The sequence below is a fragment of the Echinops telfairi genome, unplaced genomic scaffold, assembly GCF_000313985.2.
Source record: "Echinops telfairi isolate 266 unplaced genomic scaffold, ASM31398v2 ScPeMD7_15;HRSCAF=58, whole genome shotgun sequence".
Lineage (NCBI taxonomy): Eukaryota > Metazoa > Chordata > Mammalia > Afrosoricida > Tenrecidae > Echinops > Echinops telfairi.
In genome coordinates, this window is record NW_022103912.1 from 4,336,337 (window position 1) to 4,350,511 (window position 14,175).

A 14,175-nucleotide genomic window follows, 5' to 3' on the forward strand; every position below is an offset into this window, starting at 1 on the left:
AAATGCGGATGGCAAGAAGGCAGTAGGCCAGAAGAGGTTAAAGATGCAATGAAAGGAGAGACCTGTGCCCCAGAGCTTCTGAGAACACTGGAGTCAGATGCCGAGCACCAGTGGGGCGCGTAAGAAATGCCTCCCTCCTGATCACGGGACAGCCATGGTGAATCTGGCTGGAATTAATGATGTTTCCCACCTGGAGGCTTGTATTTTCCAGTGAGTCAGAGCACAGATGTCCTACTGCATGTGGAGCCAGGTGGGAAACGGGAGAGAGGATCAGGGGGCAGAAGAGAGAGGCTCTGAGAACTCACCCAAGTCCTGAGACCAGCAGTGGGTGGCGGAGGCAGCAAGTCACGGCTTCCTCCTCCCTGCTGGCAGCTGCCGGGGGAGAAGGCAGCTGGTGTTCCCTCGCGTGGTCTGCCCCAGAGCTTGAGATGTACACCAGCCCGGCCGGAGCCCCGGTGCCTTCCCAGGGCAGTCAGCATCGCAGTCTAGCCACCACATCCCAGGCCCTGGGAGGGCTGTAATTTAGAAGTCCACGTGTTGCAGGGGCTTGTCAACTAGTCTAAGGGTTTTGAATTTACATGGAGCTGCACCATGGCATAGGTTCTCAGTTATCTGAGGGGCTCTCCTTTTATTCCCTCGTCCCCGCCAGGACTTGGGATCCATTACCCTGGACTTCTTTGTGGTATGCTGGGCTGGCTAGAGGCTGGAGCCCCAAAAGCCCTTCCAATTCAGAAGATCCCTTCCAAACCCCCTAACCTGATGCTTTCTGTGATTCCAGTTCACAGCCCTAGTTCTTCCCATGTGCCATTAGCAGAAAGTCATGACTGCACACCAGAGGGGTGTTGGGCTCGAGGTGCTGGTGGGGGGAGATGGGCGGGGGCAGTTTGACTCCTCTGTAAGGCTTTTAACCAAATAGTATTGTTTCCCACCTGTTTGCATTTAGGCTCGAAGAAATCGAGAAATAGCAATTTTGCACCGCAAGACTGAGGAAGTGCCTAGCCGAGCAGAGCTACTACAGTACCAGAAGAGATTCATCGAACTCTATGGCCAAAGTAGGTGCATCAACACAGACAACGCCTGAGGTGGCCCTGGGGGGGACCGGACCACAGGCATGAGAGACTTTGCTGTGCTGTGCTTCTCAGACAGGGACTGCCAGCACCGGGAAAGCCTTTGTCACAGCCATGCCCACTGCCAGCAACCCTTCACCTTGGTGGTGGCGCTGAAGGCCTCCTGCTGCCCTTCTGAAGGACAGATTGCTTATGTTAATTCAGCTCAGAGCGTAACATTCCCAAACACGTTTCCTGCTCGGCCTTTATCCTTTATCCTTATGCTCCCACTCCTCTTTCCAGCTTTGCACAAAACATCTTCACAGTTATACCTGTTAAAGGTGTACTAAATCACTCAAAGTCAGGTATAAATGCTGCTGGTGATTGCCAAAGAGAGCCCACAGCCTGCCCTGCCTCTCCATGCTATGCTGTGCCTTGCCACCCGCTGGGATGCGCCAGGCCTCGCTGTTCTAGGAGCCCAGTAACAGTTTGGCATCAGGATCTTTGTGATGGCAGCCCCATGTAGACAGCGTGAAACGTTGCTCCGTCCTGCACCGTCTTCACAGTCACTGGTAGGCTCCAGGCCACCGGTCTCATCTCGAAGCACTGTTTCAGACAAGCCACAAGTCAGGATACGGAGGTACTTGAGCAGTTTGGAAGGTTTTCTGCAAGAAGAGAGTTCATCCTCCCCCCTCTCAGTGGAGGACAACACTCTCAGCCCCCCCCTCCCCTCCGAGCAGGCCTGTCTCTGCTGTTAGCCCACCTGCTCTAGGCCCTGCCAGGGTCCCATCCAAGCCTGTTACGGCTGATGCTGCCAGGGGCCCTTCCGCGTGTCACTGCCCTGGATCCCCGCCCTACTTACAAGGTACCAGGTACTTACCAGTCGCCTAAGGCAAGACAAAAAGTATCAAGCCAATTTGTTTACAGTTTACACATGAAAGAGATATTCTGGAGTATAAAACCAGGACAAAGGTAGCTGGCCAAGACCTAGAGAGGAAATCTCCCAAGGTGTTTTCCAGAGAATCAAGGCCAGAGACTGCACAAAGGACCCGTTTCACTTCCTCTTGAGAGAGCTGGGTTCCCTGACTTAGTAGTGTGCAAAGGAACGGGAAGAGAATTCCTGCCTATTAGGCTCTCACTCTGCCTTGATCAGTGTGTAGATATTTTTGAGGGCTTGGGGATACAAAAGTGAATAAGCTTTGACTCTTGCTCCTAAGCAGTGTGGGAAGAGAGTGTAAAGTGTAACTAGTTCCTAAAGTGATGCTATGGAAATGCAGGTAGAGCATCTGGCCTTGCCCAGGGAGGTTGCCTGGGATCAGTGTTGCAGGTGCTGAGCAGTTAGCCAAAAGACTGGGCCCGCCATCATTTACATACATCACCTCCACTCTCCTGTCCCTCACCTCAGTGTGCAGGTCAGGGAGCCGTGTCCTGAGCCGAGTACCTTGCTCGTGCTCACAGCTCCTGAGAGCACATGCATGACTCCCACGGGGCTCTTTCCCACCGTTGTGATGCTTAACTTCTCTGAGCTGTCAGTGTGGCAGGGAGCAGCTGTCCCTGGTCTGCCGCACCTGGGAAATCCCCTCAGTCCTCCAGGCTTCTCCGCTTGTGCCATTGAGGAGAGGTGGCGGAGTGGCCCCATCAACCTTGACGTCCTCTTTCTAGGACACCTCACCTGCAGGACTTCGGAGGCACCCACTGACCTTGATGTGGAGGTTCTTCTGCAGCCTCCCTGGGCTCTAGGCCGGGCCAGTCATGGCGAGCCATGTGCTGTCAGCCTGCGGCCGCTGAGCAAACACACACAAGTTCTGGGCTTTCCCAGAGAACAGCCAAGCAAACGGCCTGCTCCAGCTGCACAGTGCGTGTCATTGTATGTCACAGGAGAGGGCGGCTGTGACTCTTCACTCATATACGGATTTCTTTGTCTTTGCAGTTTCTGCAGTCCATAAAGAAACCAAGCAGTTCTTCACTTTATATAACACCTTGGATGATAAAAAAGTGTATTTGGAAAAAGAGGTAACAAACAACCTTTATCAAATAGAATCATTTAATTAGATAAGCAGTGCTGTTCACCCTGAGAAGTCCAAATGCACTAGGATGGATCCAATTAGTATATGCCAGTTCAGACAGCACACAATTCTTGGGAGTTCCTGGCGTGCTTGGGGCCAGATGTACAACTGTGTGTGTGTGTGTGTTTTTGCAGCACTGCCGGTGTTGATAGTAGCAAAAGAGCATAGTGGCGAGAGCATGGACTTTGGCATTGGACAAATGTAGGGCTCAGCTGAGCCCCATTGTCCTCACCTGTAAAGTGGGGATGAAACTTGCTCCATAGGCTGGTGGTCAAGATAGAATAAGAAGACTGTAAAGTTCCCTGCGCCGGGAGCGTCTCAGTGCATGTTAATATTATCGTCTTTATTGTTTATTATCAGTCAGATAGGTAAAGGCCTCCCCTGACGCCAGAGTGGTGAAAGCGCTCAGTGGTGCAGCCCCAGCAGCCACTCCAGGGGGAACGTGAACAGGCTGCCTCTGTAAAATATGTACAGCCTTGGGAGGCCTGCGGTGCGTTTCTAGTCTGTTCTAGGTCATCGAGAGACAGCATCTACTAGATAGGTACTAGATGGTATTCGAGGCTGTTTCTTTTAAGGAGGTGCCCTGGTGACTCAGTGAGGTAAGCATTGGACTGCTCACCTTGGTCAACGGTGCAAACCCATCATTTGCTCCCCAGGGGAAAGCTGAGACTGCCTGCTCCCCATAAAGATTCAGTGTCCCTGTCTCCGAGGGCCACGAGGAGTCGAATCACCTTTGTGGCAGTGCGCTCGGTTTGGGTTCTTAAGGAGCAGTCGAGCTGGGTTTGTCTTTGTGTCCGGGGCCATGTACAGTGACTGGTGAGGTAAAGCTTTTGCTGAATGTTTGGATACCAGTTGACATCGAGTCCCTGACTCGCGGCAGCCCCTCGTGAGTCAGAGCAGAACTGTGCTCCACAGGCTTTGCACAGCGGCTGCCTTTTCAGAACCGGATCACTTTCGTCCAAGGGGACTGAAGAGATTCAAACTGCAGCCTTAGGCTTAGCAGCCAAGCTTTCACTGTATCCCTGGGGCTCCAGTGTCTGAAGAGATGAGTGTCACTTGGTGGCATTTAAGTCAAACTTTAGGGAGAGTGAAGCCCAGCCATGCTCTGTCCTTGGGAGAGGTAGTGGTGGGTGCTGGCTCATGAGAGCAATCTTGCCAGCCCTAGTTTAGGGTCAGGCCGGCCCCTTCCCAGAAGGCTTTGACTCTTTCTCAGCCATGGTTAAAGTTACTGGAGCTGCAAGAAGATTGTAGGACGGTTAGTCTGCTCACTCTCCCTACAGATATGAATTATCAGAAGCGTTTCGTTTGACCATACGGACGGGACTCTTTAGGGGAAACGATGTCACTGGGAACATGTTGCCCCTCTTCCCCCACCCCTCATTTTATTGTAGCCTCCAAGAACGGTGCTTCTTTCCTTCCACACGAGGTCTCCAGAGAGAAGGCTCACTTTTTCAGTTCTTGAGGGATCTCTCATCACTCTCCCAAATACATGCCCTGCCGCCTATTGAATTGCAACTTGCAGGGACCCTATAGGACAGGGTAGAACTGCCCTATGGTGTTTCTGAGACTTCAAACCTTTATGGGAGCAAACAGCTTCACCTTTCTCCCTCGTCTGAACCTCTAACATTGTAATCAGTTCACAACGATGCCTGGGTTATTTATTTATGTTTTTTTGTTTACTTAGATTAGCCTGCTAAACTCAATTCATGAAAACTTCTCACAGTGAGTATTGCTGCTCTTCCTCCCATAAACACCTGCTGTGCCCTGCACCCTGCCCTCAGCTCACTGGTGTATGGCTGTAGTGTGATTGAGAAAGACATAGGACTGAATGCTGGTGGGAGCCCCACCCTTCCGCCCTGCTGCTCAGCAGAGATGGACCTTGGATGATGTTGTCTTTGCATTCCTACACAAATAGGATGTTAGAGTGAATCAGTAAGATGGAATTGTTTAGTATTTAGGAGGACTTTATAATTTAGGTAATAAAAATCATCTCTGTAATTTGTTTTAAAATAACTTTTAACTCTTCTGTCAAATCATTTAGATTCATGAGCACCCTCTAAGCTGCTTTGTTCATATGAGTTTTTTCCTCCAGAAATTGACTGGCAAGGCCCTCTGGCAGGCTAATCCCACCAGTCTCTGTCCAGCCTGCTACCGATGGCAGTGCCTGCTTCTTTCCCAAGCAGACCCCGCGGACAGGGGTGGCACCTTCATTCCCCAGCACAAACTCCTTTTCCCAAGCAAATGACCCTCGGTAAAGCTGCCTGAGATCTTAATGGGTTATAGGCTTGAGATTTTCTACTGCTTTATTATGTAAAAGAAAAGACAGGTCTCTGATCAGATTCACATAAAGGAGTAACTTACCATCACATGACAGTTCTAAAAATAGCACCAGCATCCTTATTTTCTGATCCTCAAGAGCGCCTACAGTTCGAGAGGTATTCTGCTCTGTCAGCCCACCCTTTGGGGAAAGTCTCAGTTCCTCGTGTGTGGGCGCGTTCTTGGACCCTTCAGATAACAGTACCTCGGCAGAGCTGGGATGAAGGGGTACCCTAAGGGGTCTGAGGATCCAGTCACTGAACTGCTGCTTCTAGGGTTTCTCAGCCCTGGACGTGTTTGTTTGCGTTTAACTTGTTATTTTGAGTTGGGTAAAGGTTTACAGAACAATCTGTTTTCCATTGTACAATTAATACATTGTGTTTCATGGCATTGATTGCAATTCCCACAACATACCAGCACTTATCCCTCTTCCTCCCTGTTTCCCACCTCTTTTCTTCTCCTTTCCACCCCATTCCCACCACCTCAGCTCTGGCCTTGGGTAAATGCTCCCTTTTTAATCACAAGTGATTAATTATCCTGAGGAAAGCCCACCTCCCTAGTGTGGTTGTTCACTGCGTAGATCTCTCTGTTCTTGCCCCCGGGTTTTAAGGTCTCTCAGAAATGTGTAGTCACCTTGAATAGTGTCTCCCAATTCCCAGATTACCAAAAATGGAGCTCATTTCTGAAATAGTACCTATCATAATTCAAAGTAAAAGATACTTTTGTTCATTTTAGTCACATTTTATCGTACATTAAGAAAGTGCATCTTAAGTCGAATGAATAAAGGAGTGTATGTGTGTTAATATTCACATAAGATTAGGTGACTTTTGATCCTCCCTCTAAACCCTGAGATTTCTCAAAAAAACTCACTGCCATTGAGTCGAGGCTGATGCATAGAGACTCTGAGTTTCTGAGACTGTACCTGGTTGAGGGACTAGAAAACCCAGTCTGTTCTCCCTCGGGCTGAAGGTGGTTTGTCCTGCCAACATGTGGGATCGCAGCCCAACATGTAACCACTACACCAGAGTCCTTTAAGTACCTGAGATCCCGTGGGTCCAAGGTGCCTCCAAAGCTTCGATGCTTCTTGGAACACAATCTGGATAATAGACTGACTCCTTTACCCGATCTGCACCCGCCACCCAGCCCGCTCCACGGTGCCACCTCCTAGCCCCACCCCCAAGCCTCTGTTGTGGTTGGAAGGGGTGCCAGCCCCCCACCACTAATCACGGGTTCGATAGGTACAATTGTACGGTTGAGATACATAAATATTATATTAAAGTCATCGAGAGCATGAGAGATAGAAGAGAGATTGAAATACAGGAGGCAGACACATTTCATGGTAGCATGCTCACCTCAGCCCTGCTTGGTGGTCCACGTGGAGAGAGGGGGAGGGGAAGGAGGACAAGGGGAATGGGAACCAGAGCGAGGATGGGAGAGGAGAGGGGGATCGGACAAGAGGTCAAGGGAGGAGCTGAGAGAGAGCTCTTTATTGCTAACCCAGGCCTGTATACCTTTGGGGGGAGTGCAAGCCCACTAATTACAGGTAAAGACATACTGTCACAGAAAGGGGTTGCACTATAGGTTATACGGCAATGAGAGGGACAATCTAGGGATATATGCGCAATAGGAAGAGGAGGGGTTGGGGGTATACACGTGACTAGATTCAGGATGGCAGCCTACTTTTGATGTCACTGAGCCTGTTTGATCTGTTCTCCATAGCAACCATTATCAGGAAGGTGTAAACCCCACCTACAGGAATCAAGCTAATGTGTTCGCAAACCTTTTGGGAGAAGTAGCCTATTGTCCTTAACAGCAGGGAGCGGGAGCCCATCCTTGGTCTGGTGACTGATTGCCTTCAGGGAGGATGTCTGTAAGCAACAGACCTCCCACATTATGCTGGCAAGAAGCCCCTCCTGTTTGGCATGTTTTGGGGGGAGACAAAGCTGGGGAAAAGTCTCTTTATAATCCCACACTCTGTGGTCTGTTTCTTTCAGAGCCATGGCCTCTTCTGCTGCCCGGGACCAGTTTTTGCGCCAGATGGAACAAATCGTAGAAGGGATTAAGCAGAGTAAAATGAAGGTCAGATAGACTCTCTTGATTTGCAATGTAATTTTAAAAGCGATGCTGCGTCAGATTTCATAGCAGTGATGAAGAAACCCCTCGACACACAGCCTCCTGGGGTGGCTCTGGGAACGAGGTCTCAATCCTGAAGAGGCCTGAGAGCTGAGCAGCAGTGGGCAAGGCCGCTGCAAGGCTGTCACCGCCCAGAGGTCCCCAGGCTGTTGTCGGTCTGTGACTAACATGTGCATGTACTGAATCTCGATGAGCAATATTATCCCCATTGTACAAGCGAGTAAGCCACTTTGACCTGCAGGCTCCCTTTTCCTGCCCAGAATCAGCTCCTCTCTCGATGTTTGGACTGTGATGTTCTGGCATTAAGGTCTGTTCCTTAAGACTAAAGGAGCATTTCCATTCTCAAGAACGCCCTGTGAAAGAAAGAGCTAGCCTAGCCTAGCCACTGACTTGTACGCACAGGAATGGCTGAATCGGCATGTTTTGCCGTACATATTTTATCTTTTCAAAACAAATCCTTGTTTCTGAAGGCAGGTCTGCTCTTGTCACATGGGGTCAGAAATCGACTTACCATCACCTGACAATAAGAACATGACCAGTGCAGACAAGCCTGCTACCGTGAGCCTGCGAGCTCCGAGGAGAGAAGACTAGAACAGACAAGGCTGCGGGAGCACTGCAGACAGCTTTGCAGAGCCTCGCTCAGGCTGGGCGGTGTGGCTGTTCCCGTCACTGGACAGGTCTGCCTGTGGGCCCCGTCTTGTGTAAAATAAATTAGACTTGCGGGAAGTTTGAAGAACTCATGCACCACTACGTTTTCCTCTTACCTCTCCCCAGCTGAATCCTAACTCAAAAAAACTTCCTGCCAGCAAGTCGATTCTGATTCATTGCAGCCCGAAAGGGCAGAGAAGAACTGCCCCTCTGGACTTGGAGGACTAACTCTTACGGGAGTAGACGCCCTCGGAGCAGCTGGTTCAAACGATTGAAGGAAGTGTCTTTTACTTCCTTCCTCAACCATCTGTCATTGGGGACAAACGAGATCCCTCAGGCCAATCAGCCACAGAAATGAGAACAGACATAAGCCAGCACGTAGCTTGTGCAGGACAGCTCTCTTGCATAGAGGTAAACGATGCCCATTCTTGAAGATGCGGCAGTGAGCCGGGTGGAGAACAGAACCTGGCCTGTAACGTCCCAGATCTCATGGTGGACTGTCCCCATGAAGTTACTTTTGATCAGAGTAAAGGACTATAAGAATTTATGTGAGTTTCCAATCCTTTAATGAGAAGCCTGTTTACCAGGGAGGCCTTCTTGGGAGAGGAGCTAATTCTCCCCCTTCTCCCTTGAGCAGTGCAGGAAGCTGTGGCTTTGCCCCTTTGTCTGTCTGCCCCACTGGCAGATGACCAAGGCCTCCCAGAGCAGAGAGCACTCTCGTTGGCAGGGCTGCGTCTCCAGTGGCTCAAATAGCACTGGGCCCAAGCTGTTGGCTGCATGAATGAATGCAATCAGTGGGCTTGGAAAGCAAATCTCAAAGAGGTCTCCAGATAGGGTTTGCATTTTGAGCATCCCAGAATGCAGTGTCTATGTCTGCTTTGCACTCCTGTGAACGAATATATTTTGGTGTGTTTCCAAAGAAGCAAAGCCTTGCCCTCTCGATAGCGATGCTGTGATGAGTCCTGCCCAGTTGTGGCTGGAGAGTTGTGTCCACACGGAGCATGGGCTTCCCCGAACCGGCATGCTCGGGGTAGACATGTAATAGAACAGCATTGACTATAAATCAGAAAATAGGCAGGAATGTTCCGTCTAAAGATTTAGAGGGAAAGGACCAGCTAGCTGGTCACAGCTGTCTTCTTCCAAGATAGCTCTGGGTGGCTTCAAACTGCCAACCTGAGAAGTTGAGCATCAATTGCAACACAAAGGGCAAAGAACCTCTGGGCCTTTGTCCCTGGTAGTCAGATGTTTTCTTACCTTGATGAACCTCAACGCATTCTCAGTGCCTGTAGCCTTTGGTCAGAACATGCCTTTTTACTGCTATTTCTCAAAATGTTTCAACAGATGGAAAAAAAGAAACAAGAAAACAAAATGAGAAGAGACCAGTTGAACGACCAGTACCTGGAACTGTTAGAAAAACAGAGGCTGTATTTTAAGACTGTGAAAGAGTTCAAGGAGGTACAACAAGGGCGAGTGGGTGGGGCAAGTTAAAGTGACAGGTGAGAGTTGCCCTCACCTCAAAACGAACTGTCAGAAACCAGATGCGTCTTTGGTGTCTTTCCTCTGGTCCATAATGGGAAGTATCAAGTTGGCTGTGTGTCTGGACAGTAAAGAGTGGCTTCTAGATGTGTCCAGGGAGTGTCTGACCTGTCTTGAAGTGAGTGTCCTACGAGGCATGGTCTTTGTTTGCACACTCGAATGGGAGTGAACCATAATTTTTGTAGCACGTCAAACACATGTATACAGTGGCATCATCAGCCCACATCAAGGCCCACCTGAAGTTCTTCAGGATCCACATCTGGAGGCCTTCCTTTCCGCTGTTCTTGGGCTGGGGCGGGCCACTGAGAATCACTGTGGTTGGACAGTAAACTTGGAAGTGTGATGTGCTTAAAGGTCAGATCCTACCCTTGCCACTTCCCAGTTGCGAAATTGTGGGCAATGGCCTTACATCCCCCAGCACCAGCTTCCTCACTGGTTGGTTCCTGTTAGGTTTAGAGGGAAGCCCTCTGTCGCATGTATGCCAACGGAATGTTGTTTGCCCCCTCCCTTTCCTCCTTGCATTTGGTAGCACTGCTGTCCAGTGTGCCTGAAAGAAAAAAAAATCACCAGCATTTTATTGTACATTAAGTGAAGGTGTACACGGCAAATCAGTGTCCATTCAAAATTCATGTAGACTTTGTTTCATCCATTGAATTCCATCCCTACAGTGTAGCGTCCCGTATCCCACATTCTCCCTGCTTCCTGTTACCATCCACCCCTTGCTAAACTGTCTTGTCTCTGAGCTTTATCTTTGAGCACATGCTGCCCCTTTGATCTCAGATGTTTGATTATTCTAGGGGGTTCCTCCAGTCTCTGTGTGGTCAGTAAGCATGATCCCTGTAATGATTTTGGGTTGTATTCTCCCTTCCTCTCCCAGCCAGTCCAGGACCTTCCAGTGCGGGGCTTCTTTTAGAGCAGTGCTTGTGGCCCCAGGGCTGTAGAAGCTGAGGTTTGCTTGGCCCCTTCATTCATCCATTGGGCAAATTGCTTTGTCTTCCGTTTTCTTTGCTCTCTTTTGCTCTGGATCTGGAGAGATCCATTATGGTGCTTCTAAAGGCTGCTTTGAAGACCCCAGTCACTGTTCGCCAAATAGGATTATTAGAGCACTGTTGATTCGGGCTGTTAGAGCCCCGCGACTGGTCCTGAGTGTCGAGGCCCACACATGCCTTCCCTCGAGATGTGTGGTGACAGCCGAGAAGTTTTCATCCCTTGGCGTCCGGTGGGCTCCACTGTGTCTAGGGGCATTATTTGCAGCACAGGTAAGCACATGTGTAGACCTGCTCCTGTCAACTCTGCATGCCTTCCCGATCCCCTGCCCGCTCAGCTGCGTGTCTGCCTCTGCATGCGTGGAGCTCCTTGGGAGTGTGGGAGTGTGTTCACAAGATTCGGGTACTTCACCCAGTGCCTGCCTTTGCCTTCATCATTTTGGTTGACCGCCCTCTTCGGCGCTGCCTTCCCCTTTTCCCAGATGCGTGTGGGTCTACCCGCTAGTGCGCGGTTGACCTTCCCTCCCTGCCCACCTCTGGCGATCCTCAAAGCCTCTGTGTTGGGAAAAGGTTTTCTTCAGCTGTGGTCATGGGGATCTCAGAAAACGGTTGTCCTTTTGTTACTGTGTGCCGCGTGCTGTCCTCCGGGTTCGTCCGTCCGTGTGAGAGGAGCTCCCTTCTTTCTTTGGGACTCTCTCAGGCTGCCTGGTAGTCTGCGCCATGTATGTTCTGGGGTGTCCACTGATGGTTGCTTTTGTGGGTCATGCTGTAAGGAAGGTGACTGTGCAGATAATCTGGCATGGCAGCCTCTTATTTCCCTACGACATACACCACGTACTGGGGGTGGAAGCAGGGGATTACTACGTGGTATTTCGGTTTCCACTTTCTAAGAAGCACCATTATGTTTTCCGCAGTGCATGGTTTGTGTGTACAGTCCTACCTGCAGTGCTTGAAGGTTCCGGTGTCTCCATACCCTCCCCAGCTGGCTGTTGTCTGTAGTTTTTGACCTGTGCTGTCAGTGCTGGTGTAAGAAGATACTCATTGTTATTTTGATCTGCATCTCTAATGGCTAATGATCACAGCATTTCTTCCTGTGGTTGTTGGCTTTGGTGAAGTATCTTGTCCATGACTGCTACCCATGTCTTCGTAGGATTGCCTTTTTGTTGTTGGAGTTGTCTAGAATTTTAGAGATGAGTCTCTTGTCTGATATGTTCTTGACAGAAAACGTCTCTTTTGTTAATTGCCCTTTGACCCCTAAGACTCTGCTTCTTAGGGTTCGCTGCTCCCTCTGCACGCGTGTCCGCTGCTCCCTCTGCACGCGTGTCCGCTGCTCCCTCTGCACGCGTGTCCGCTGCTTCCTCTGCACGCGTGTCCGCTGCTTCCTCTGCACGCGTGTCCGCGTTCACTGTGTCGTAGCCAGACTTGCTCGGGGACCTGCTGCTTGGTCAGCCAGAGCTGCCTTCTGTCGCTCTTCAGGCCGTTGCTTCTAAGAACCTTCCGCCCTCTCGTAGTCCAAGATTGGCAGCCAGGTGTGTCTGCTGCCTGCATCTTCCCATTTTCAGAATGACAGTGCCTCGGCTCCTGGTCCCTTCCTCAGTCCGTAAACTGAAGATCATTGTAGCTGTTCTGACACGAAGGCTTACCAGGCAGATGGCAACAAAATGCAGACTTTGGTGTGGTTGGTAAAAAGGTGTCTCTAGTGCATTGCTTCCCAAAGTGGGTGCTACTGCCCCAGGGGCACACTGCAATGATGGGGAAGGGGGCCTGCAAAAGAAAATAACCTACTCATTGTGGGGCGGGGTGCTATGGTTACTTTGTTTGTTTGTTCCCTGGAAGGAGGTGTGCTCCAGTGGGCCTGGGGGAAAGACCATTGGGACCGTGTATGCTAATGTCGTGACTCCCTTCTCCCTCTGCTTCCCCTGCAGGAGGGTCGCAGGAACGAGCTGCTGCTGTCCAGGATGGGAGCCAAGACTTCCTGAGAACCTCCAGTGGTCAGCGTGGATCATTGATTTTTTTTTTTTAACTTTCCCTTACTGCCCATATATCAGATCATGAAGTGACTCTGAAAGCTACAGGCGTGATGATTTCAGCACCCCGGATGTGTTCTTCCTCCTGTTCGCCTCCATGTCTCTCTGCTGCTTGCTGTGGGAATCGGATAACGTGAACACTAGTGGCCTCGATAACAGTCCCATCGTCAGATGAAGAACTGTGGGCAGGATCTGTTCCCTCTGTTGACTCAGCTTTCATTTCTGTAGTAATGTTGCAGATAGGAAGGTACCTCATTTTTGTATGGCCTCTCTGAATAAAGAGGAATTCCCTTGTTCAGCAAAGTCGAACTGAGAAGTAGTCACTTAAGGTGACAGAGAGGAATGTAAAGCACAGACCCCGCTCCTCAGACCCAGGTTGCAGGCGCAGCCCCAGAACTTACCATCTGAGATTAAAAAAAAAAAAAAAAGCTTTTAGCGGAATTACTAGCTCCTATAAATATCGGTGCTTTTGCGCCTGACCTGTCGAGGTGGTGACAGAGCAACCAGTGTGACAGCCCCGTACCGTTGGTGTAGTCCTTGACCTCTAAAGTCATTTTCTCCAAAGTCTGAAAACAGGACTCAAGTTGAGGACATTTCAATAGAATTAACCTTCCCAGGCCCGGATTCTTGCAGTGGATGATCTTGTGTAATCCCCTCATTAAAATCCATCTCATGACCCACCCACCCCCAGCCCCCACCATCAACGTATTTTCTTTGCTACTTCATAACTAATTTTGCTACTTTTATGAATCAGGTGCAACCCACATGTTGAGAAGCACAGTGCTAGTCAAGGAAACGAGGTGCACACCCCTTGCACTGTAGTGCACAGCAGTGCACGGGATTCTGAGAGGACAGTGAGACTGAGCGTGCACCCAGGCATCTTTGCAGAGCTTCACACAGGTTTGTGGTGGAGGTAGGATCTGGGCTACATGTGGCAGAGGAATTCGATTTTTATGGGCAGAGAAGCAGGAAGGCCATGTTAGAAAAGCGAAAATTATGATGTAGAGTCCCTGAGGATTCCGAGAAAGATGCGCAGTTCCCACAGACTTGAGGGCGGACTGAGAGACTGGACTTTGCCTTCTGGAAACAAGTAGGTCAAACCAAACACAAAGCTCTCCTGCCCTTGTGCTTATGACTCTGCCATTCAATCATGTTCAACATTTCAGAATCATTTTATTGGGGGCTCATACAACTCTTTATCACAATCCTTTGGGTCAAGCACATTTGTACATTTGTTGCCATCATTCTCAAAATGTTTTCTTTATACTTGAGCCCTTGATATCAGCTCCTCATTTTCCCCCTCCCTCCCAACCCCACTCCCTCGTGAGCCCTTGATAATTTATAAATTATTACTTTGTCATGTCTTACACTGTCCGACGTCTCCCTTCACCCACTTTTCTGTTGTCCATCCCCCAAG

At 49.9% G+C, this 14,175-nt stretch overlaps 1 protein-coding gene across 2 annotated transcripts in view; it reads left to right on the forward strand.

Annotated features, from left to right (window-relative positions):
- CCDC93 (coiled-coil domain containing 93) overlaps nucleotides 1-13,061 on the forward strand; it is a 93,251-nt gene extending 80,190 nt beyond the window's left edge. For both annotated transcript variants that reach the window (XM_045287409.1, XM_004711910.3), the window contains 6 exons: nucleotides 944-1,052; nucleotides 2,977-3,059; nucleotides 4,797-4,834; nucleotides 7,423-7,507; nucleotides 9,551-9,664; nucleotides 12,657-13,061. In XM_045287409.1, coding sequence (XP_045143344.1) covers nucleotides 944-1,052; nucleotides 2,977-3,059; nucleotides 4,797-4,834; nucleotides 7,423-7,507; nucleotides 9,551-9,664; nucleotides 12,657-12,710 — 483 coding nt within the window. In that variant the 3' untranslated portion in view covers nucleotides 12,711-13,061. The remainder of the gene's footprint in view (nucleotides 1-943; nucleotides 1,053-2,976; nucleotides 3,060-4,796; nucleotides 4,835-7,422; nucleotides 7,508-9,550; nucleotides 9,665-12,656) is intronic.
- Nucleotides 13,062-14,175: the final 1,114 nt, after the last annotated feature.